Source organism: Octodon degus, unplaced genomic scaffold (genome assembly GCF_000260255.1).
Source record: "Octodon degus isolate 3935 unplaced genomic scaffold, OctDeg1.0 scaffold00090, whole genome shotgun sequence".
Taxonomy (NCBI): Eukaryota; Metazoa; Chordata; class Mammalia; order Rodentia; family Octodontidae; genus Octodon; species Octodon degus.
Genome location: NW_004524666.1, coordinates 10,157,716 through 10,178,645, shown reverse-complemented (window position 1 = coordinate 10,178,645; position 20,930 = coordinate 10,157,716). Strand labels below are relative to the sequence as shown.

The 20,930-nt window shown below is 42.2% G+C and overlaps 2 protein-coding genes across 6 annotated transcripts in view; both read right to left on the bottom strand.

The window, feature by feature from the left end:
• Window positions 1-6,792, bottom strand: part of Rpf2 (ribosome production factor 2 homolog) — a 40,101-nt gene extending 33,309 nt beyond the window's left edge. For 2 of the 4 annotated variants that reach the window (XM_023722332.1, XM_012516070.2), the window contains exons 1-2: window positions 6,691-6,792; window positions 2,518-2,650 (exon numbers count right to left, since the gene is read on the bottom strand). In XM_023722332.1, the coding sequence (XP_023578100.1) occupies window positions 2,518-2,650; window positions 6,691-6,713 (156 nt within the window). In that variant the 5' untranslated portion in view covers window positions 6,714-6,792. Of the gene's footprint in view, window positions 1-2,517; window positions 2,651-6,690 lie in introns of those variants that run through there. The other 2 variants (XM_023722333.1, XM_023722334.1) reach the window with 1 other exon arrangement.
• A 4,013-nt stretch (window positions 6,793-10,805) lies between these two features.
• Window positions 10,806-20,213, bottom strand: Gtf3c6 (general transcription factor IIIC subunit 6). Of its 2 annotated transcripts, none has more exons than XM_004637518.2 (7): window positions 19,991-20,213; window positions 19,674-19,754; window positions 18,358-18,421; window positions 18,218-18,262; window positions 15,577-15,687; window positions 11,123-11,434; window positions 10,806-10,846 (listed from the first exon to the last, which is right to left on the bottom strand). In XM_004637518.2, the coding sequence occupies exons 1-6, from the start codon at window positions 20,090-20,092 to the stop codon at window positions 11,142-11,144; spliced, it is 696 nt and encodes a 231-aa protein (XP_004637575.1). In that variant the 5' UTR covers window positions 20,093-20,213; the 3' UTR covers window positions 10,806-10,846; window positions 11,123-11,141. The 2 variants fall into 2 exon arrangements, with proteins under 2 accessions (XP_004637575.1, XP_023578103.1); XM_023722335.1 differs by having other exon boundaries at window positions 11,195-11,434; window positions 19,991-20,212.
• Between the last annotated feature and the right edge of the window lie 717 nt (window positions 20,214-20,930).

Below are 20,930 nucleotides of genomic sequence, written 5' to 3'. Positions count from 1 at the left end.
TAAACTAACTGAGGATAACAGGACTCAGAACAGTCAGTGATGACAATGAGAATACTATCAGGAGTTTAAACACAGACCTTTATAATTTTTTTTCTGTTATCCTCTAGTTCTTTAAAATTTTCTTTCCACTTACGCACAAATACTGTATCATCTACATAGCCAGGGACTAGCACAAACGGAAAAGCAAAGACATAAACAATGGCTTGTGTTGGAGAAACAGGTCAATGAGGGAAAAAGGTGAAATGATCATCAGAGGTAGTAAATAAAAGAAACCAACCAGTGACATCGCCTTTTTTGGCTGAAACTTTTTTTTTTCTTTTTTTTTTTGGCGGAACCAGGGATTGAACTCAGGCCCTTGCACTTGCCAGGGAAGCGCATATTCCACTGAGCCATCTCCCCAGTCCTGGCTGAAACTTCTGATGGTGATTCTTAGCCAGCACTCCCTGTCTCAAGGTAATGAATGCAACTTCTTTTTCCTGACAATTCAGAGTCATCACTTTCAATAACCACTGTAACAATCATAAACTCTGTACTGTTCTTTGAGCTAACTTAAAAACGAAGGGCCACTGTGTTGAAAGATTCTGGGAAGGAAAGGAACATTGTTCTATAAATGCAATTACATTTAAACAACCATTTCAAAAAAGAATAAACAACAATAAAAAAAGATGAACATATATTAGGCATTAAGATACCTGAAATAAGTGTTTATTTATTTATATTTTTTAAAAATACAAAATAGAAAAAAAAAAAACCCCAGCATTAGCAACAATACAAGATTTCACTAAACAAAGTAATAAAAATTCAACAATGGTTGCTGTATTACATGTTGGTATATTCAAATCAGTTGTTGAATTACCATATATAAACATGTAAGATTCATTTAAAGAAAAAACAAAACAGTAACAAAGTTACAAGAAATTCAAGAGAAAAAAATATGAGCATTTTTTTAAACATTTAAGCATTTAAGCATTAACTGCTCCTTTTAAGACGAGCAGAAATTGACAATACATTATCTGAACTATTCTGCGTATATACCCAAATATATATTTTTTCCTTCTTTCATTTGTTCTTTTCCTCATTCGTTTTTCCTTCTCATTGAACAATTTCTCTACCTTTCACATTATCTGTTGTACCACTTATTTGTTTATTTATTTATTTATAATGTATTTGGTACAGGGTCTCACTACACAGCTCAGACTCACAGAGATCCAGTTTTCAGCCTTTCTAGTGCTGGGATTACAAGCATGAACCACCACACTGGCTCAGCACACCTAGGGGTGGGGCTGGCGTGTTGTACCCTTTAGATTTTCATTTCTTTTTCAGGTTCTCACACTAAGGAGACAATATGATGTTGGCACAAAAGCCTCGAGTTTCCTTTTATTATAGCTGAATAATACTCCTTTGTGTAAAAATACCATATCTTTTTTATCCATTCCTCAGTTGATGGGCATTTGGGTTGTTTACAAGATTTAGCTATGTCAAATTCCATTACTATAAACATGGGTACACATATATCACTGTGGTATGATGATTTCAGTTCTTTTAGAAGAATACCTAGGAGGTAGCTGGCTTGAATGGGAAGAAATGAGTGTTTAACAAGCATAAAGAAGCTGGGTGTAGCACACGCCTACAATCCCAACATCTGGGAGGCTGAGGCAGGAATGCTCTGAGTTCAAAGCTTGTCTGGGCTACATAAGCAAGTCGAAGGCCAGTCTGAACCCCATGAGATCCTGCCTCAAAAAAGAAAAAAAAAAAAAAAAGCCTAAGTTTAGTCCAATTTTAAAACACTGAAGGCCAGGAAAGGTGGTACACACCTGTAATCCCAGTCCCTAGGCAGCTGAGACAGGAGGATCATGAGTTCAAGGCTGGCCTGGACTATATAGTGAGATTCTGTCTCAAAAAAAGCAAATCAAAACAAAAATATAACATAGTCAAATACTTAATTGACCTAACTCAATAAAAACCATGAGCTATATTTAAGGCCTAAATATTCAAAGCTAGCTATGAGATACCTACCCATGCTGATTAAGCACTTACTGAGCAGCTGTGTCTAGACACTGGGGCCAAGACACCACACTATGGAGGTAGGAAAAAAAAATGTATCTTCCCTTTTTAAATTAGATGTCCCAAACTGAACATTAGCACCTTTCCCTCCAAACTACACAGCCTGACACATTTTCTAACTGGCATTATGCCCACTGCCACATAAATTAGAATCCTGGGACACTGTCATTCTCACTAATACACAAAACCTATCTCCTCACTATCAATGCACTAATCAACTCTCACTTTTTTAGCACCACCAAACTTCAATGCTCTTTACTAGGCTGACAGCAATGACTTTACTTTTCTCCAAAGTCTGCAACCAGTAGGCACTGCCTCCAATTTCAGCTCTTTTCTAAAGCTAGCAAATATTAAAACAAACTTACTTGTATGCTTCTCCAGCAGCTCAACTTGGTATGCTAAAAATTTCTAACATGATGTCAACATCTTTGGAACAGTAATATATGTACATACCACGTCTTTCAGGACTTGGGTCACTGTTGCATTTGCATTTCCCCCTTTAATCAGCATGGCATTTTTAATATTTTCACTAAGTTTTGGTTCCCTCTTCTCAAGGAATCTCTTGGCTCTTTTTGTTTTGGGCTTTCTGTTCAGAAAAGCAAAATTCATAACAATTTAAACATGTACATATTCCCATAGAAAAAATTCTTTATGAAGATCCAGAATTGAACAGTGAACGAATTCTTGTAAAAAATCAATCGATCAATCAATCAATATTCTACTCACATACTTATCAACTAGGATTCCATCATTCAACAAAATCTCCCATTTTATTTATTTATTTATTTATTTATTTATTTATTTATTTATTTATTTATTTATGTGGAGCCAGGGATTGAACTCAGGCCCTTGCACTTGCCAGGGAAGCGCTTATTCCACTAAGCCATCTTCCCAGCCTCCCCAAAATCTCCCATTTTAAACACAGCAGTGAAAGATATTCTATTACTGGTGTTTTATTAGGTTTTGTTTTTTTATAAAAAGTTTCATTTTGATCTTCCTTATTAATATAAGTCTGTCCCCCCCCCCCCCAATCTTCTTGGGAGAGGATTTCACTACGCAAGCCAGGCTGGCCTTGAACTTGAGGCAATTTTGCCTCAGCCTCTTAGGTGCTGGGATTACAGGTGCGCGTCACCATGGCTGTACTCTGCCAGGCCAGGGGATAGAACCCCAGTCCCTGTGCTTGCCAAAGCAGGTGCTTAGTCCGCTAAGCTACCTTGCCAGCTTTTATTACTTTTTTCTAAATTTTCAATTAAAAAATAAACAACTCAAATAAATGATGTTACTTTTTACTCCGTTATATTTTTCTTCAAACTTGAAGGCAGATAAACACCATAATACGAAGAACTGCATATCAATCTGTGGGCATTCACTAAAGGCAGGGAAGCTGATTATAACAATCTTTCTTCCAGGGTCAAAACAATAGTGACTGCCAGGAAACATGGAGTCTCATTCTTAACACCCTTGCCAAGGAAGTCTACATGGCTGCTCTCAAGACCTGGGGATATGGCTCAGCAGCACAGCACACGCTTAGCAAGTACAACACAAGACCCTGATTTTTTGATTTCTGGTACCAAAAGTAAGTAGCCTACTGCTCTTGAAAGGCAATAACTATTGATATTATAGAGTAATTCTACATAGTGAGGATTACTCAAGACCTTATGATTGCTATTATCCTTGTTTACAAATGAAGCAACTAAGACAAGATAAAGAATTTGCCTGAGGTCACACAGCTAGTAAAGAAGCCAATCTTCAAAATGAGATATATTTAAAAACTTATCTTAGGGCCGAGGTGATAGTTCAGTGGCATAAGCACCTGCCTGGCAAGTGCAAGGTCCTGAGTTTGATCTCCAATACCAAAACATATATATATATATGTACCTTAAGATGTGTACATATATATATTTTTTTATTTTATATATATATTTATTTATCTTAAGACCAATTACTGCAGCCTATAAACTAGGAAGGAAAACTAAATTCATTATTCTGACTTTATGATGCAGCAGAAATGTCATGCTTCTATACATGTCTTTTCAGAAAACTTTTCAAACACTTCTCTGCCATCTACTGAAAGAATCTTCTCTTAAAAAACCATGAGCCTCTCTTACAGTGCTACAGATACATTAAATTAAAGAAAAATACAAACAAAAAAGAGAGAGGGCATAATGGTGCACAGCTGTAATACCAGCACTCTCGGAGGCTGATGAATCAGAGGACTTCAAGACCAGCCTTGGGAACTAAAAGCCATGTCCCAAAATCTAGAAAGATCAATTCTGCATCTCATCTTATAATCTGAACAACTACTCTGAATATAACAATGTATGATATAATAAACCATTGATAGTTTCTTATCACCTTGTTTTGAAATTCTGTATTTTTATTGTTTATTTCCCTTTAAAAACAAAAAAACAACTAAGAAGGAATGGAGATATAGCTTGACAGGTTCTGGATTTAACCTAGTGGTGGGAATGGGGGTATGACAGCATAAACAAGATATATCATGTATATACTTTAGCTTCTTGTGGAGAAGTTTTAAAAATCTTTTGTGTTTTGATTATGGGTTTTTTTGGGGGGGACCTCATGATTGAATCCAAGGCCTCTGCAGTGAGCCATACCCCCAAAGCTTTTAGTTTTTATTTTGAGATAGGGTCTTGCTAGGGTTTTATATATGGCTCCAACTTGGAATCCTCCTGCTCAGCCTCCCAAAGTGCTGGGGTGACAGGCATGTGTCACCTTGTCCAGCTCCCACATAGAAGTAAAAATTCTCCCTCAGATAAAAATGTTATATACTTGTTATGTCACTTACTAGCTAATAAAGACACTCATTTTATCAAATCAAAAAATATCAGCAATCTGCAGCCAGGTATGGAGGCTCAGGCAGGAGGATCCCTGAGATCAAGGCTCTCTGAGTCATTCAATTAGACCTTCTCTTCAAATGTTAAAAATGCAAAAGGCCAGGTATGTGATTTAATTCAGCCCTCCCTGGGTTTAATCCCCAACAACAGGAAAAAAGAAAGAAAGAAAGAAAGAAAGAAAGAAAGAAAGAAAGAAAGAAAGAAAGAAAGAGGGAAAGAAATGTGCATTGTGTCTTTAGGGTCATTAAGGGTATATAATCTATATTGTGTTTTGTTACTTCTCACTAAACAGCAAAACAAATGTAAACGGTGTTTTACTCATTCTCCTAGCTGCTTGTCTATCAGAATGTAAACTAGTTTTACTCATCATTATTGTCTCAACACTTCGGTACAGGTGTGCAAACCCCCAAATCAACAGCTTAAAAGAAACCGTTCAGATGACATAGACTAGGTAAAATCATGAGAGGCCACAGCAAACAGAAGGAATATTTAGAAGCTCCAATAAGTATTTTCTGAACGAATTTAAAACATCAATCAAGGATAACCCAGGGAAATGTACCAAGTTGGACAGACTACAAAAACCCTACAAACATTTTCTGCCTGCTGTCTCAAAGGCTTTACATACATCTCTATGTAACTGGACTACTATGACTGCTACTTTATGGAGTGAACTGAGATTTAGAAAGGTTTAATGAGGATGGGCACAGTGGCACACGCCTGTAATCCCAGCACTCAGGAGGAGGCTTAGTTGGGAGGACTGCTGCTGAGTTCAAGGCCAACATGAAATATAGACACTGCCTCAGGGTTTATCTTTTCTTTTTAACAAGGATCGAACTCAGGACCTTGAGCTTGCCAGGCTGGCGCTTATTACACTGAGCTATCTCCCCTGCCCGGCCCTGTCTCAAAAAAAAAAAAAAAAAAGTCCAGATGCACACACTCTGGATTGAATCCCCAGGGCGGGAGGGGCAGGGGGACAAAAAAAGGTTAATGGCCTCAAGTCACAAGGCTTTAAGTGGATGCTCCCGAATGTCGCCCAGATCTGATTCCAGAGCCTTCCCTCTTCCGCTCCCCTCCCCACCTCAGAAACCCCATGGTTTTGCCAGTGTGTTTACACTCGCACACGGATTGAACCCAGGGCCTCCTGTAAACTAGGTCAGCGCTCTACCGCACATCTACTTCCGGCCCCTGGACTGGACTGTGCTTTATCTAATAGTACTTCCATGCAGTACACAATGAGTACATGCATCGTGGAAAGCTGGTACACTGACAGGGCACATCTTAATTCTTTTTACGCCCCTTCCCTCCATCCCTGTCACCTTTCTATTTGCTAAAGATCTATGCCCCGGTTTCCTATTATCTATCACTGCCTTTTCTCCAGACACGTTTGGGCTGGCTTTATTGTTCGTTAACACTAGGTGCTGCTACGCAGTCCAGGCTGGCCTTAGACTATGCTGCCCACGCTGGGCACGAGTTCGCGGCGACACTCCTGCCTCAGCCTTCCAAGTGCTGGGCTCGCGCCTCCACGCCCGACTTCAGCTGGTTTTTAATGGCTAGGATAAAGGCGGCCAAAGCTTCTATCTCCTCTCCCAAGCTGCTACACTGCGGGCTTCCCGGCTCCCCAACTCTGTAGGCGGCACTAGCTAAACTTTGTGAATCAAAGGGCCTTCACCCGCCACGCAAAGAGCGTCAAGAAGGAAAGCAGAAACCGGGGAAAGAGACAATATCTTTCTTGCCACAGGAGACCCTCTCCTCAAGGGCCCAGCGCACTTACACAACTCGGTCCAAGGCGTCCATCGCTACCACAGCTCAGCCCAGCCAATACACGTGCACTGCGCGGATGCGTGAGCTAAGTGCCTGCGCCGGAGCAGCCGGAACCGGAAATTGAGAGTGACGCAATTTCCTGGGACGGCCTGGTCGCTGGTCGCCGGCGGCCATGTTGGGTGAGCCCACGCTCTGTTTCCCGGGTTACGAGTCTACGTTGTGCTCTTTGCCGGAAATTAAAATGCGATGTAACAGTTTAGATTACCCTTCTGCTGCCGATGTACAGGTTTGTGCATATATCTGGAGTCAGGTGTTCAGGAACTAGGTGTTCTTCAGGAATGCCCCAAAATGCTAGAAAGGTTGAAAGTACGGCAGGTGCTCATGTGGTTACTAAAAATGCTCGTGTGCAACGGGCATCATTAAATGATGCGGTAGGGGAAGTTTATTACTACCAGTTCTCTAGCACATAAATACTGAAAATAATACTGCACATTGTGATTATTTTCTATTTTCTAATTGCTATATAATTCTAATATCACAATTCCCTTGGTTTGGGTACACAATATGTGCAAAATAGAACTACCGCCACTAATTTCAGGATATTTTGCGTTATTCGCATTTTTCCTTCCACCAATCTCGGGGCAACCATTTATCTACTTACATGCCATAGATTTGCCAATACTGAACATTTGTATTGTAAATAGACTCACAAGTTGCACCCTTGGGACTGGGGAGCTAGCTCATTAGAATAAGCTCTTGCCTGGGCCTGAGTTCAATCCCCGGTTTCACACCCACCAAAAAAAAAAAAAAAAAAAAGACAAGTTGCCGCTTTATGCTGACTTTTTTTTTCCCTTCCTGTGTTTGGTACAGGGTCTCACTACGCAGCTCCGACTCATAGTGATCCTGTTCTCAGCCTCCCCAGCGCTGGGATTACAGGCATGCGCCACTATGCCCGGTCCCATTGGCGTGCTCAAGCGCGGCGTAGCATGTGGTACCAGGGCTGGGATCAAACCTGCGGTCCCTGCGCTTGCCAAAGCAGGAGCTTGCCAAAGCAGGAGCTTATTCCACTGAACTGTCTCGCCAGCCCTTTTGTACTGACTTCTTTTATCTAACTTAGTGTTTAAGGTTTATATATTTTGTAGCAGGGATCAGTACTTCATTCTGTCTTTGTTCTTGATGGTAGTAGTTTTTTGTTTGCCTTGAACTTCTGGCAACCATCCTGCCTTAGCATCCTCACTGCTGGTATTACAGGTGTGTGCCACCAAGCCCAGAAGTAATATATTAAATTTTGAAACAAAGGGCCTGGGGAGATAGCTCAGCAGAATAAGCGCTTGCCTGGCAAGTGCAGGGTCCTGAATTCAATTCCCAGTACCGCTTAAAAAAAAAAAAAAAAAAATTTAAACCAAGAAGTGTGAATCTTCCAATTTTGTTCTTTTTCAAGATTAAATTCCTATATCGATTATAAGATTAACTTCTGTGACAGGTATGGTGGTACACACACACCGGCAATCCCAGCACTCCAGAGGCAGAGACAGGAGCAGCACTGGGAGTTCAAGACCAGCCTGGGTTACAAAGTGAGCTCAAGGCCAGCCTGAACTACATAGGGAGACCCTGTCTCAAAAAAGACCAAAAAATTAAAAAAAAAAAAAAAAATTCAGCAAAAGAGTTAGCTGGGGTTTTGACAGTGATTGTAACATGGGAAATACCAGCATCTTATTCAGTCTTCCAGTCTTGACCATAGGTGATCTATTTATTTAGGCCTTCTATATTTTCCAGTAATACTGTTTGCTGCCAAGTTTTATTTTGTTATTTGTTTTGGTTTCTTTTGTTTCTTGTTTTGTTTGGTTTTTTTTTCCCCCCAGGGGAGGTACTGGATATCAAACCTAGGCCTTTGCCCATGCTGAGCCAACCTCTAACACTGCTGCAGCTACAGCCTTTTTAACTTTTTGTTTTTGTTTAAGGTCTCAAAATGTAGCCAAACTGGCCTTGAACTGTATAGCTCAGGCTGGTCTCAAACTCCCAGTGAACTTCCTGCCTCAGCCTCCCATGTGCTGGGATTACAGGCATGTGCCACCGTGCCCAGCCCTCTTTTCATTCTCTCTCTCTCTCTCTCTCTCTCTCTCTCTCTCTCTCTGTTAATTTAATCATGTCTTTTCCCTTGGTTAGTCTAAATAAAGTTCGTCAATTTTGTTCATCTTCACCAAGTACCAATTTTTGTTTTGGTTGATTTTTTTCTATTGCTTTTCTATTCTCTATTTTACTAATCTCTATTTTCTTCTTTACTTTTCTTTTCCTTATGTTGCTTTGGGGGAAGATTTCCTTGGTTGCCACCACATAAAATTAAAATGGCTCATTTTAAAACAAACATAGTAAGATGCACAAACCAGAAAATATGACAGTGTTCTTGAAGGCCAGGGACCTGAGACCAGTTCTAGGTTGGTAACCTTTTCTGAAGAGGGGTTAAAAGCAGGGAATACCAACCCAGGTTGGTACATCATAAAGTGTGTTGGAACCAGTTTCACAATGGCTCAATTTGCGTACTTCCCCAAGTGACAAATGGAGATTTGGGATTATCTGTATCACCCTTTTGAGATTTCCCATTATCTCTTTAGTGGTGAGCCATCCTTTCCCATCTACTAAAACTAAACCTATAACCACTGAGATTAATACACTCCTGGGCAAGATCCTTCTTAGCATAAAATCCTCTCCTCAATCAATAATTGCCAAAGTTCTGGCTGCCTCAGGGTTTTTGTTCTTCAGAAACAACTGGTAATCCCAGATCTCTGCTTAGGCTTTTGGCATAATCATTATTATAGTTGAATTCCAATAACTTTTCTCAATTGGAAAGGAGTGAAATTAAAGCTGGACTATTGGGAATTATACCTCTATCTTTAAGCACCTCAGAATATTTCTGTTTCTAAATAAAAAATTTTCTATAGTAGACTGGAGAATGGCCTCTAAGGATTATGCTTATATGTAAGTTGCATAGCAAAGGGCACTTAGAGCAACATCTTAAATAAGAAAAAAACATCTTAAATAAGAACCTTACACAGATAGGTGCAGTGCACACAAATGGATCTTTAAAAGCAAAAGTGGAAGGCAAAGTTACTTGTAATCACAGCTACTCAGGAGGCTGGTGTGATCTCAAGACACAAGCTTGAGATCACCCTAGGCAACTTAGTGAGGCCCTATCTTAGAAAAAATGGGCTGCACATGTAGAAGGTTCTGGGTTCAAACCCCAGTATCACCAAAAAAAAAGGGGAAAAAAGGTGAGTAAGAAATAACAGGATATGGGGCTGGAGAGATGGCTCAGTGGTCTAAAGCACCTACTTGAAACAAGCTTGGCAAAGCACAGGGACCGCGGTTCGATCCCCAGCACCACATGCCAACCAGACCCGCCCCCTGGTGGGCTGAGCTGGCCACACACACAATAAATAAATGTAATAAATAAACATAAATAAATATTTAAAAAAAAAAGAAAAAAGAAATAACAGGATAGACTGAAAATGAGGAAGGACTCAATCTCTACTAGCAGTTTTAGAGAAGAGGCCACCGGCCAAGAAATGTGAGCAGCTTCTAGATTCTGGAAATAGCCCTTAGCTGACAAACACTGAGGAAATGGGCCCTCGGTCTTCAGCAGCAAAGTACCTGAATCCTGCCAACCACTGACTGAGAAAGGAAATGGATTTATCCATCCCTTCCCCCACCCTCAGCTCCCAGAAAAGAACACAGTGCTACCAATACTTAGACTTTCACCTAGATGAGACTGAGTTCAACTTATGACACACAAAGCTGTAAGACAATAATCTGGCCTTTACTAAACTGGTGGTTAATAGCAATGGAAAAATGCACTCACCTTACACAAAAGTTCCATTTACAGTACTCATCAGACCAAGAATCTATAAAGTGGTATGAGCTTTATTGTTTTGTGATCCCAGGAAGCAAACTTAGCAGTGTAGTACCTCTGAGCCACCCCATCCCCCACCCCTTTTTTTGGAGACAGCATCTCACTAGGTGAGATTATAGCTGGGATTACAGGTGTGGGCCACTATTCCTGTTTTAAAATTTTAATCATACTCAGGAGATTGAGGCAAGCACATTATGAAGTCAAGACCAGCCTGGACAACACAGCAGGTTCAAGCCCAGCGTGGACTACAGAGTGAGACCTGAAATGAAAAATACAAACAAAAAAATTTAACTCTTGTCAGGTCCTGAATGATTTTGGTATATTACATTATGCTATTTACTAGAAATTTTATGTATAGCCAACAAAAACAGTGAACTGACAGCTATGCAGCCAATAATTTTATGTGAAAATACTTTTTGACAAGTTCATGACTAGTTATGAGGAACATTTTGGGGCCGGGAATGTAGCTCAGTGGCACAGTGCCTACCTGGCAAGTGCAGGGCCCTCAGTTTAATTCCCAGTAACAAAAACAAACCTAAGTTATGAGGATCATTTCATCTAGGGGTGATTTTTAAGGTGGAGAACTGAGTTTCCATAAGAACAGCACCTTCCATCTCAGAAGAAGGGATGCTAACTAGAGGATCAGAAGCTGCTGTTTCCAGTGCTTCCTCCTGTTCACAGATGAGGCTTGATCTGTCTTTCACGTTAGTCTCTTGCTCTTCCACCTTCAAACGTTTTTTCGAGGCTGAAGCTCCAACTTCATTTTCATTTTCATGTAGAAAGTTACAAATCATGTTGGTTCTGTAGGAGAAATCATTATCTTTCATCTGCAGCCACTCTACTCCTCCTAATTTAGACAGGACAAGAGACAAACCGAGAAAGAGACATGAAAAAGAAATTTAAATGTACCTTAAGTTTTCATCCTGTGAGTTTATGTCAAAGTAAAACTCCAACATAAACCAATTGTAAGTACTGATAAAAAAAATCACATGTCATTTTCAGGTTCCATGGAGATGGAGAGGGGGTGCATCTTCACAGTCACCACTACTCTCACTTGGAGCCCTGCTCCCCACCCTTTTCCCAGAGTGAAGCTCTCAATGCTTGGGCTGGGCATATAGCTCAGTGCCATAGCATCTGCCTGGCAAGCACAAGGTCCTGAGTTCCATTCCCAGTACCAAAAAAAAAAAAAAAAAAAAACTCAACTCTGAGAAATAATTTGAGTTCTCACTGCCATCTAGTTCCTTAAGGAAAACTTTGTCAATTTCCTATGGTTTTCTCTTTACCTATTCAGTTTGCATCATACAATGATGACACTACTGCTACCTTCCAAGTTAAGACTCTAAACACTGTCTTTTTTATTTTGGTGAGGAAAGGAGTTCTGGGGATTGAACCCAGGGCCTCACACCTGCTAAACACGTGCTCTACCACTAGCTACATCCCCGTCATTTTTAGCTGGAATATGCAACTGTGAAGTAAAGCAGCTCTCAGCTGTGTATAGTGGTACACACCTGTTTTCTCAGCACTCAGGAGGCTGAGACAGGAGGATCGCCACTAGTTGGAGGCCAGTTTGGGCTACATAGTGAGTTCCCCCCGTCAAAACAAAACAAAACAAAACAAAACAAAACAAAACAAAACAAAACAAAACACAAAACTTGTTTCTTGCTCCAATCCCTAACCTCTTAATATCTCATACTCAAGGAATTCTCCAGTGATGCCAAATTTCTTCGTATCTTTTTAGCCAAGTACTTCCAATGGATAAGAAGCTTAGGTTCATTATGTAAATTAATAGGCACCCACTGAATTCTATTAGGTGTCTCAAAAATGCCTCGACCAACCTCCGCACCCTGTCTACTGTCTGTTTCCATTTCCTATGATAACCAGGGTTGAAGCTTTTGTGCTGAGCCTATCTTTTTACTACTCCTATAAAGTCTCAAAAATGCATTAGACCTTTTCCTTCCAATTTAGCTTTGCCTAATGAGTCCCCTTCCGTTTTCTTTCTGCATAAAATCATTCCCAATCATGTAAGTTCAAAATCTGGGCATAGTCCTTTATTCTGTTACTTGGCATAGTACCTTGCACTAACAGGTCCTTAAACAGACAAAATTATATGTTGTGTCACATTTGTGCATTTCTAATGTCCATCTCAATATTATGTAATATATTTCCTTACTTCCTTTTTTTTGTTTGGTGATGGGGATTGAACCCAGGACTTGGTGCATGATGAGCACCTGTTATACCACTGAGCTACATCCTCAGCCAAAATGTGATTTAGAGTACAAGTTCCAAGGAAGTACCAGCCACACTGCTTGTCTTTTGTTCTGCCTCCAGCACACTGCCAAGGTGGGCAACCAGCCTCCTACAATCCCCAGAGATCTTCACCTTCCTGTATGATGCCCTGGTGGAGCTCCCACCCACACAGGACAGATTACCGTAGAAATGACAGTGTGCAAATTCTAAGGGTGGTTCACAAAAGACATGGAGATTTCTACCTTCTTTTCATAAATTATTAGATCTAAGAGAAGTGAGCTGCCACCACAGCAGAACCCTTACTCAGTCTTGTGGGGAAGTCCACACAACAGGGAACCAAAGCCACCTGCCAAAAGCAGTAACAGTCTGACCAGCCATGAGACTGTGCCACCAAAAATTGAAGCTTGCAGCATCAGTCCAGCCTGAAATGACTGCAGTGTAAACAACACATTGACTGTAGCCTCATGAAAAGACCCTGAGCCTAAATCCCTAATTCACGGGAACTGTGTGAGATTCTGGTTTCTCTGTGTTGTATAATGAGAATAAATAACAGAGAAAATCCCACAGTTCCTTTAATCAGAGTGTCTAAATGATAGCTAACCTCATCATTCGCATTTGACTTCCACGTTCACAGAACCTAAGACCTCTGGCTTTCTGTTATTTTTATGAGATGCCTTTTAAAAATGAATACTTTTAGGCAGGCACAATGGTGCATACACTAATTTCAGCTCACTTCTGGAGGCTGATAAGTTCAAGGACAACATGAGTCACTTTGCAAGATCCTGTCTCAAAAGTCAAAAAACAAAGGCCTGTGCTTGTAGCTCAGTAGTACTTGCCTAGCATGTGGGAGACTCCAGGTTTTATCTCAGCGCCACACACAAGAGAGACAATTTCGGGATATCCAAAGAATAGAAGTAAGCAGGGCATGGTGGGGCTCTTGGGAGGCTGGGCAGGAAGATTTCTGAGTTTGAGACCAGCCTGGGCCACAAAGTGAGCTCAGGCTAGCCGGAGCCACATAGTGAGATCCTGCCTCAAAAAAAAAAAAAAAAAGAAAAAAAAAAAGAAAAGGAACACATATACATACACACACAGAACAAAAGTGTTATGTGCATATGTGACACAACAATTTTTGAAAATAAATGTACCTTTTCAGTGTTTATTCCTTGCCTAAAATACAGTAATTAGGGTAGGGAGATGGCTCAGTAGAATAAGTACTTCCCTGACAAGCACAAGGGCCTGAGTTCAATCCCCAGATCCACCAAAAAAAAAAAATAATAATAATAATAACAGTAATTAAACTATGAACAGAGTCTTATTTACTAAAGTTTTAAATATTAGTTATTCTTTTTGTTATTGTTTTGAGACAGGGTCTTGCTATGCCATTCAGGCTGGCCTTGAAATCACTGTGTATCAAGGGTTGGCCTCGAACTTGCATCAATCCTACTGTCTGGGCTTTCCAAGTGCTGGGATTACAGGCGTGTGCCGTCATGCCCAATCTCAAGTATTCTTGTGAGCAATGAATGTTGAAAGCATCCTGTGATTATCTGCTCAGTTCCACAGCCATGTTTTGCTGTGAAGTAAGATATACTACCTTAAGTCTCTAGACCATGATGGGGACAACTAGAGAAAACAAAAAGGATGCTAAAGATTAGACTCAGGACTCAGATCTGTTCTGAGAGTTTCCTCCACATACAAAAACAGGTGCTTGGGCAGGCGAGATAGCTTAGTGGACTAAGCACCTGCTTAGGCAAGTGCAAGGACCAGGGTTGAATCCCTGACACCACATGCCATGCTCGCCCCCGTCCCCCAGGTGCACTAAGCAGGCCACCAAGACCAGGCATGGTGGTGCATGCCTGTAATCCCAGTGCTGAGATGGCTGGAAACAGAAAGATCACTATAAATCCAAGCTGCAGGGCTGGGGAGATGGCTCAGTGGAATAAGTGCTTCCCTGGCAAGTGCAAGGACCTGAGTTCAATCCCCGGTTCCACCAAAAAATTAAATTAAATTAAATTAAAAAAAAAAAAAATCCAAGCTGCGTAATAAGACTCTTTACCAAAAAAAAAAAAAAAAAAAAAAAAAGTTAGCTGCTCTAAGTGTTTTGGGGAAGGCTGCTACAGCTACCAAAAGTTTCTGCGTGACTCCCTGGGGTTACACCTTGGTAATTCGGAAATGGTAGCATCATGTACTCCATTTCCAACTAAAGCTTTTAATGAAACATCAGGAGAGACAGATGCTGCTGAATTCCCTAGGGCTTGGAAATCTTGTCTTACTTAACAAATTCTCTATGAGTGTTTCCCAGTGCAGAGCAGACAGATGTTTATTGTATGCCTTAGCCACATCAGAGCAAGCTGAATTTTTAATCTGCTTGGTTCCTTCCATGTGGCGTGTTTAATTTTGAAGTCTTTAGTTGGTGATGCTGGGAATCAAAACCAGGGCCTCTTGGATACTGGGCAAATGCTTTACCACTGAACTGTACCCCCTACCCAAATGGAAGTCTAAAACCTTTTAGGTTTTGTTGCCATTTCCTCAAAAAGAGGATAATACTACTGACACAAAGTTTTATTTATTTTGCAGAGTTAGGGATGAATCCAGACCCTCATGCATGCTAGCAAGTGTTCAATGTGAAAGTACTAAACATTTTACACATAGTTCTTGCTGCAAACCACAGGGCATTCCCTGAATAAATGAGTCACTGTCAGAACCAAAAGGACATCCCCTAAGTTAAGAGTTAAGGAAACTGACCTGTGCTTTCTTCTCCTTCCTTCTTCTCTGTCAAGAGAGTTCTGGTCATGCTGAGTTTCTTCATTGTGTGGCATTTATATTTCAGCACTGTTTTACTGTTGCCTTCTGTATCTACCAAAACACAAAACAACTCAATTATTGTATTGTGTGATGCTGTTAAATAAAATAATGATGTGGACTTTAATAATTCCAGTTCAAGGAGCTCAGCTAAATTATCAGCTTAAGGGCCAGCCAAATAGCTCAGTGGATTAAAGTGCCTGCAAGCAGGCGCAAGAGCAGGGGGCTCAATCCCTGGGCCTGCCATGCCAGCCCTGCCCCTGGGCTTGAGACTGGGCATGGTGGCACGCGCCTGTAATCTCAGCTCTTGGGAGGCTGTAAACAGGAGGATCACTATAAGTCTGATCTAGTAGTGAAACCCTGAACACCCTGTAGACCCTTCCCTAAAATACAAAAAATAAATTTTTTTAAAAAGACAAAAACAGAAATGTGCCCTTCAGGATGTTATGCATAATACTACCACTCAGAATGAAAGCCCAAACCAGGGCACAGTACCGCATGCCTACAATCCCCAGCACTCTGGGAGGCTAAGGCCAGAAGATCCTAAATTCAAGCCCAGACTGGCCAACTCAGCAACTTAATGAGAACTTGTCTCAGAATAAAAAGAGCTACAGATACTGCTGTGTGAAGAGCACAGGTTCAGTCCTGGGGAAAAAGAAAAGGACCAAAGTCAGACTCTGAGCTTTAGCCTGAGGGAGATTAGAGTAGAAATATCTCCAATCATAAAAGCTGGCTGGAAAAACTGGCCAACCTGCTGCCTGGAACTGTAGTGTTAGGGAACTGGGCCTAGACAAGAGGGAGGAAGTCCTGAACACCTCCACACTCTGCTCTGTGAGTGTAAACTGACAGCAAATTGGCTATGTCTGTCTCGTGAACCACATGAATTGATATTCAGCCAATCTGGTAATGTCACAGGACTTAACCTAAAAATAAAGATAACACACTCATCAATGTATTTCTTTTGGGACTGGGGCTTGAACCCAGGGCCTCACACATACTAAGCATTATCTTTACCACTAAACCACACCCCAAGCCCCATCAATGCCTTTCTCAATGTAAACACTATAGTTATTTTTACATACATACACAAGAAGACATACAAGAATATGTACACAGCATCTCTGCAGTGAGGCAATAAGCATAACTAAAGCTATGAGCCATAGCTCAGTGCTACAGAGTGTGCTTAGCAGGTGTGAGTCCTTGGTTCGATCCCCAGAACACACACAAGAATGTGGGCCCTGAAGCCAGACCGCTTCAACATAAATCCTGGCTCTGCTACTTCCTGCATGAGCCTGGACATGTTACTTAACATGTCTGAGTTTCAGATTATTCAATTATAAAATGAAAATCATACTAGTGTCAAGTTTATCAGGTTGTGGTGAGGAATAAAGGTTGATATATATAGCACTTAGAACAACATAGAAAACATACCAATAATAACTTAATAATTACAGGTGAATTTCACATGGGATAACAGCTGTGCTGCTCTTGAAAGTGTAGTTATCAGGCAGGCTCTGGTGGCCCATGCCTATAATCCCAAAACTAGGGAGGCTGAGGTAGGATTATCTCAGGTTTCAAGCCAACCTGGGGTACACAGTGAGTTCAAGACCAGCTTGAACTGCATAGTGAAACTCTGTTTCAAACACAGCAAAAAATTGTAATTGTAAGTTTATACTCATAGCAACCGTGATCTAGAGAACAAATTGCAACACATTTACAAAATGGAATAGGAAGCAATAGGGACAGTAAAAGAAGATTCAAAATGATGTATACAGAATGTTATAATCTGTATCAAGTTTGGTTTTTCTTTTTTTGTTTGAGACAGGGTCTGTTTATGTAGTTCAGACTGGCCTGGAACTCATGATGATCCTCCTACCTCAGCCTCCTAAGTGCAGGGATTACAGGCATGTGCCACTATGCCCAGCTCCTGTAACTAATTTTATACTATGTAAGTATAAGTCTACAACAATAAATAATACTGTTGTATGTATTTTCAAACTTAAGCCTGTGGGATAAGTCAGTGTAGCTTGTCTAACACAAACAAGGTGCTGGGTTCAACCTTAGTGCAGCAAAACACACACAAAAATAAAATTTGAGGGCCAGCCAAATAGTTCAGTGGATTAAAGCACCTGCTTAGGCAGACACAGTGGCTGGGGCTTGAGTGTTTGATTGCAGGTGTGCTGTGCTGGTCCCACCCCCGGGGGGTGTTGAGATGCAACTGAGACTGGGCATGGTGTCACACACCTGTAATCCCAGCTTTCGGGAGGCTGAACACAGGCAGATCACTATGAGTCCGATCTACGTAGTGAGACCCTGTAGACCCTTATTAAAATACAAAAAAAAACCCTTGAAGCTGGGTATAGGAAAGATAAACAGAATAGAAAAATTAGGTATAGGGAAGATAAATGTCAAATTCAATAAATTGATCCCCTCTGAAGACATAGGAAGGAAGCAAGTTTTGGGGGCTTTATCTTTTTTAATTTATTAGTATATGCAGTACATAATGTATACACATGATACTCATAATGTGAGACCATGCCTCAAAAACAAAAACAAAAAAAGAGCTACTATAATAGTTATTTACCATGTTCAACGTTTTCTTCGAATATAACACAGGTTCCAACAGTATCTGTAGAAAAATTTAAAGGCAACTTGTTGAGAAACAGCAGAGCTTCTTTCTCTGAAAGGCGTATCAAAGGCAACACCTAGCTGACACCCTCCTACCTTCATACTCCCCAGCAAAGACGTAGCTGTCCAACTGCATAATGGGCCTGGCAGTGTCAATCCCCTACAACAGAACACAGGTGCATAAAGTTATAAAAAAAAGCCTCCATGGAAAGTCCTGTCCAACTTGGGGAAACCTGTCTACAGCATCTGTTTTGGGGAAGAGGGGATTTGAGCCTGTTTCCCAAAAGGGCCTCCACCTGCCTCAGCCTCCTAAGTGCTCAGTTTGCAGGCAAGTGCCACCATACATGGTTAGGCTAAGGATTTTGCTCTAGCAAGTACAAAATTACCACTGCTTTGATCCTCACAGCTACAACCCAAAGGCTACTTACTTTACAGGTCATTTTTCTTTCTCGCTATGGGGCACTGGCTGGTCTCAAAGTCCCTCTTGCCTCAGCCCCAAGTACTAGGATTACAGGGATACATCATTACTCCCAGCCCAAGGTCAGTTTCAACCAATATTCTGCTCCAGCTTAGAGGAGGAGAGGAAGGTATTTGTGCACAGTAATAAGGGCTTCGTGGTAAAACGATAATGATTCTAGGTTTGCTCAGTGATAGAGCTGTGCTGAGCATGTGAAGGCCCTGGCTCCATTCTCCGTTTTCACCCCACAAAAGAGGCAATCAACAAACCTGGCATGGTGGGGCACACGGGTAACAGCTGTAATTCTGGCACAAGGGAAGTGAAGGGAGGAGGCTTGCATATTTGAGGCCAGACTGGCCTACACAGGAAGAGGGTTCAAAAAAAAAAAAGAAAAGAGAAGAAGACAAGAGAAAAGAAAAGAAAGAAGAAAAGCAAACAAGCAAGCAAGCAAGCTGGGCATGGAAATGCACACCTATAATCACTCCCAGCACTCTGGGAGGCTGAGACAGGACAACTGCAAGTTTGAGCCCATCCTGGAAAACTTAACCAGAATCTGGCTAAAATATTTATAAAATAAAATAAGGCCGGGCTGAGGCTGTAGCTAAGTGGTAGAGTGCGAGCACAACAAGGAAAAACGTCTTTTAAAATGTTTCTTTAGAGCTATGTTCCCTTTGCTCCCTCAAAGTGTACTTCTATGTGAAAAATCTGTCCTCCCTTCACTTTCTTTTTCCCATCTCACTTTCTAAAACTTTTTTCAGTCCATCTCATTATCCCATGACAAAGTGCCCCCATCCTTCAGACCCGGGCCGAGGGACACCCGCCTCTGACCGCGCAGGGCCGGTCTCCTCGGCCTCACCGCGCTGCAGGTGGGCTGCGCGCGGCTCTGCGACGCGGAGCGCCCCATTCCTTCCTACCTGCCAGGAAATCCTACTCGCCCCAATTCCACAGGACTCACCAAAATCTTGCATTTATTTTCACATTTTGAGAGAAAATCTGAATCAATAATTCCTGACAACTCCACCAGGACAAACTGCTCCTGGAGAAAGAAAAGGGTTCCCAAGTTAGCAGGCAACGTGGACGGCACAACCCCAAACCCCACCGCCGGCCCATGTTTTCAACCAGAAGCAAGCGGCCCTACCTAGGGCGCCTCCCGCCCTCCTCCACGGTTACCACGGCGGAGACGCCAGGACCTGGACCTGGTAGAGGCGCCCAGGGCCCCGCAGCCCGCAGAGCCATCGCGCGCGCCACGAGCACAGCCCACTTGATGCTTACTGCCTCCTCCTCCTCCTCATCATCATCATCGTCCTCTTCTTCCTCCGCGTCTTCCTCCCTCTTCGCTGAGTCCTCCCGCCAGGGATCCTCGGTAGCCGACATGGGCCTGCGGGATCTGGGTCACTATTCACGCCCACCCGGAACCACCATCTTTAGTACTGGCAGCAGCTCCTCAGGTTCCAGCCGCCCGCTCTCGCCAGGACACAAGATGGCGACCGCTGACCGGAAGCTGCGTGCTGGCGCGGGGAGCGTCGGGAAGCGCGTGGGGACTCCTGCGACCCCGCCTCTGCGGCCCTGGCAGGGCGCTAGTTGCGGGGCGCGCTAGCGAGGAGGGCTGGCGAGGTAGAGAGGAGGAAGAAGGCGAGGAAAGACGGTGTGGAGGAAGTAAACAGGGTCTTTGGTCTCTCCCGTTTTTGCGTTGTGGAAATGGAACCCAGAGCCGCCCGCGTGCGGACAAGAGCTGGATCACTGAGTGGCGCCTCAGCCCTTTTTGTTTGGAGACTCCTATAACGTGCTCAGGCTCGGATGAGCTCTTGAACCTCCTGCCCACTCCAGGTCCCAGAAACGGAGATTACAGGCCTGAGCCACTGCCCGCAGCCCCATTACACGATTCTTTCTTTCTTTTGGCAGAACCGGGGATTGAACTCGGATCCTTGCGCTTGCCAGGCAAGTGCTTATTCTACTGAGCCATCTCCCTGGTCCCAGATTCTTTTTTTTTTATTACACGTTTCTTGAAATTCATTTTCTTTTTGACCTGACATGTGCCAGGCAGGCTCTGTGCCACTGAGTTATATTACGAGCCCAAAAAATTATTATTATTATTTTGTTTGTTTTTGTTTTTGTTTTTTTGCGGAACTGAGGACTGAACTCAGGCCTTTGAGCTTGCCAGGCAAGCAGTTATTTTACTGAGCCATCTCCCCGGACCTTCAGACCAAGAAAT

Coding starts and splice junctions, on each gene's coding strand:
- Gtf3c6 (XM_004637518.2), bottom strand. CDS start 20,092: ATGTCGGCTACCGAGGATCCCTGGCGGGAGGACTCAGCGAAGAGGGAG. Junction 19,755..19,990: donor ATGAGGAGGAGGAGGAGGCA/GTAAGCATCAAG, acceptor TTCTTTCTCCAG/GAGCAGTTTGTCCTGGTGGA. Junction 15,688..18,217: donor CGAAGAAAACGTTGAACATG/GTAAATAACTAT, acceptor GTGTTTTGGTAG/ATACAGAAGGCAACAGTAAA.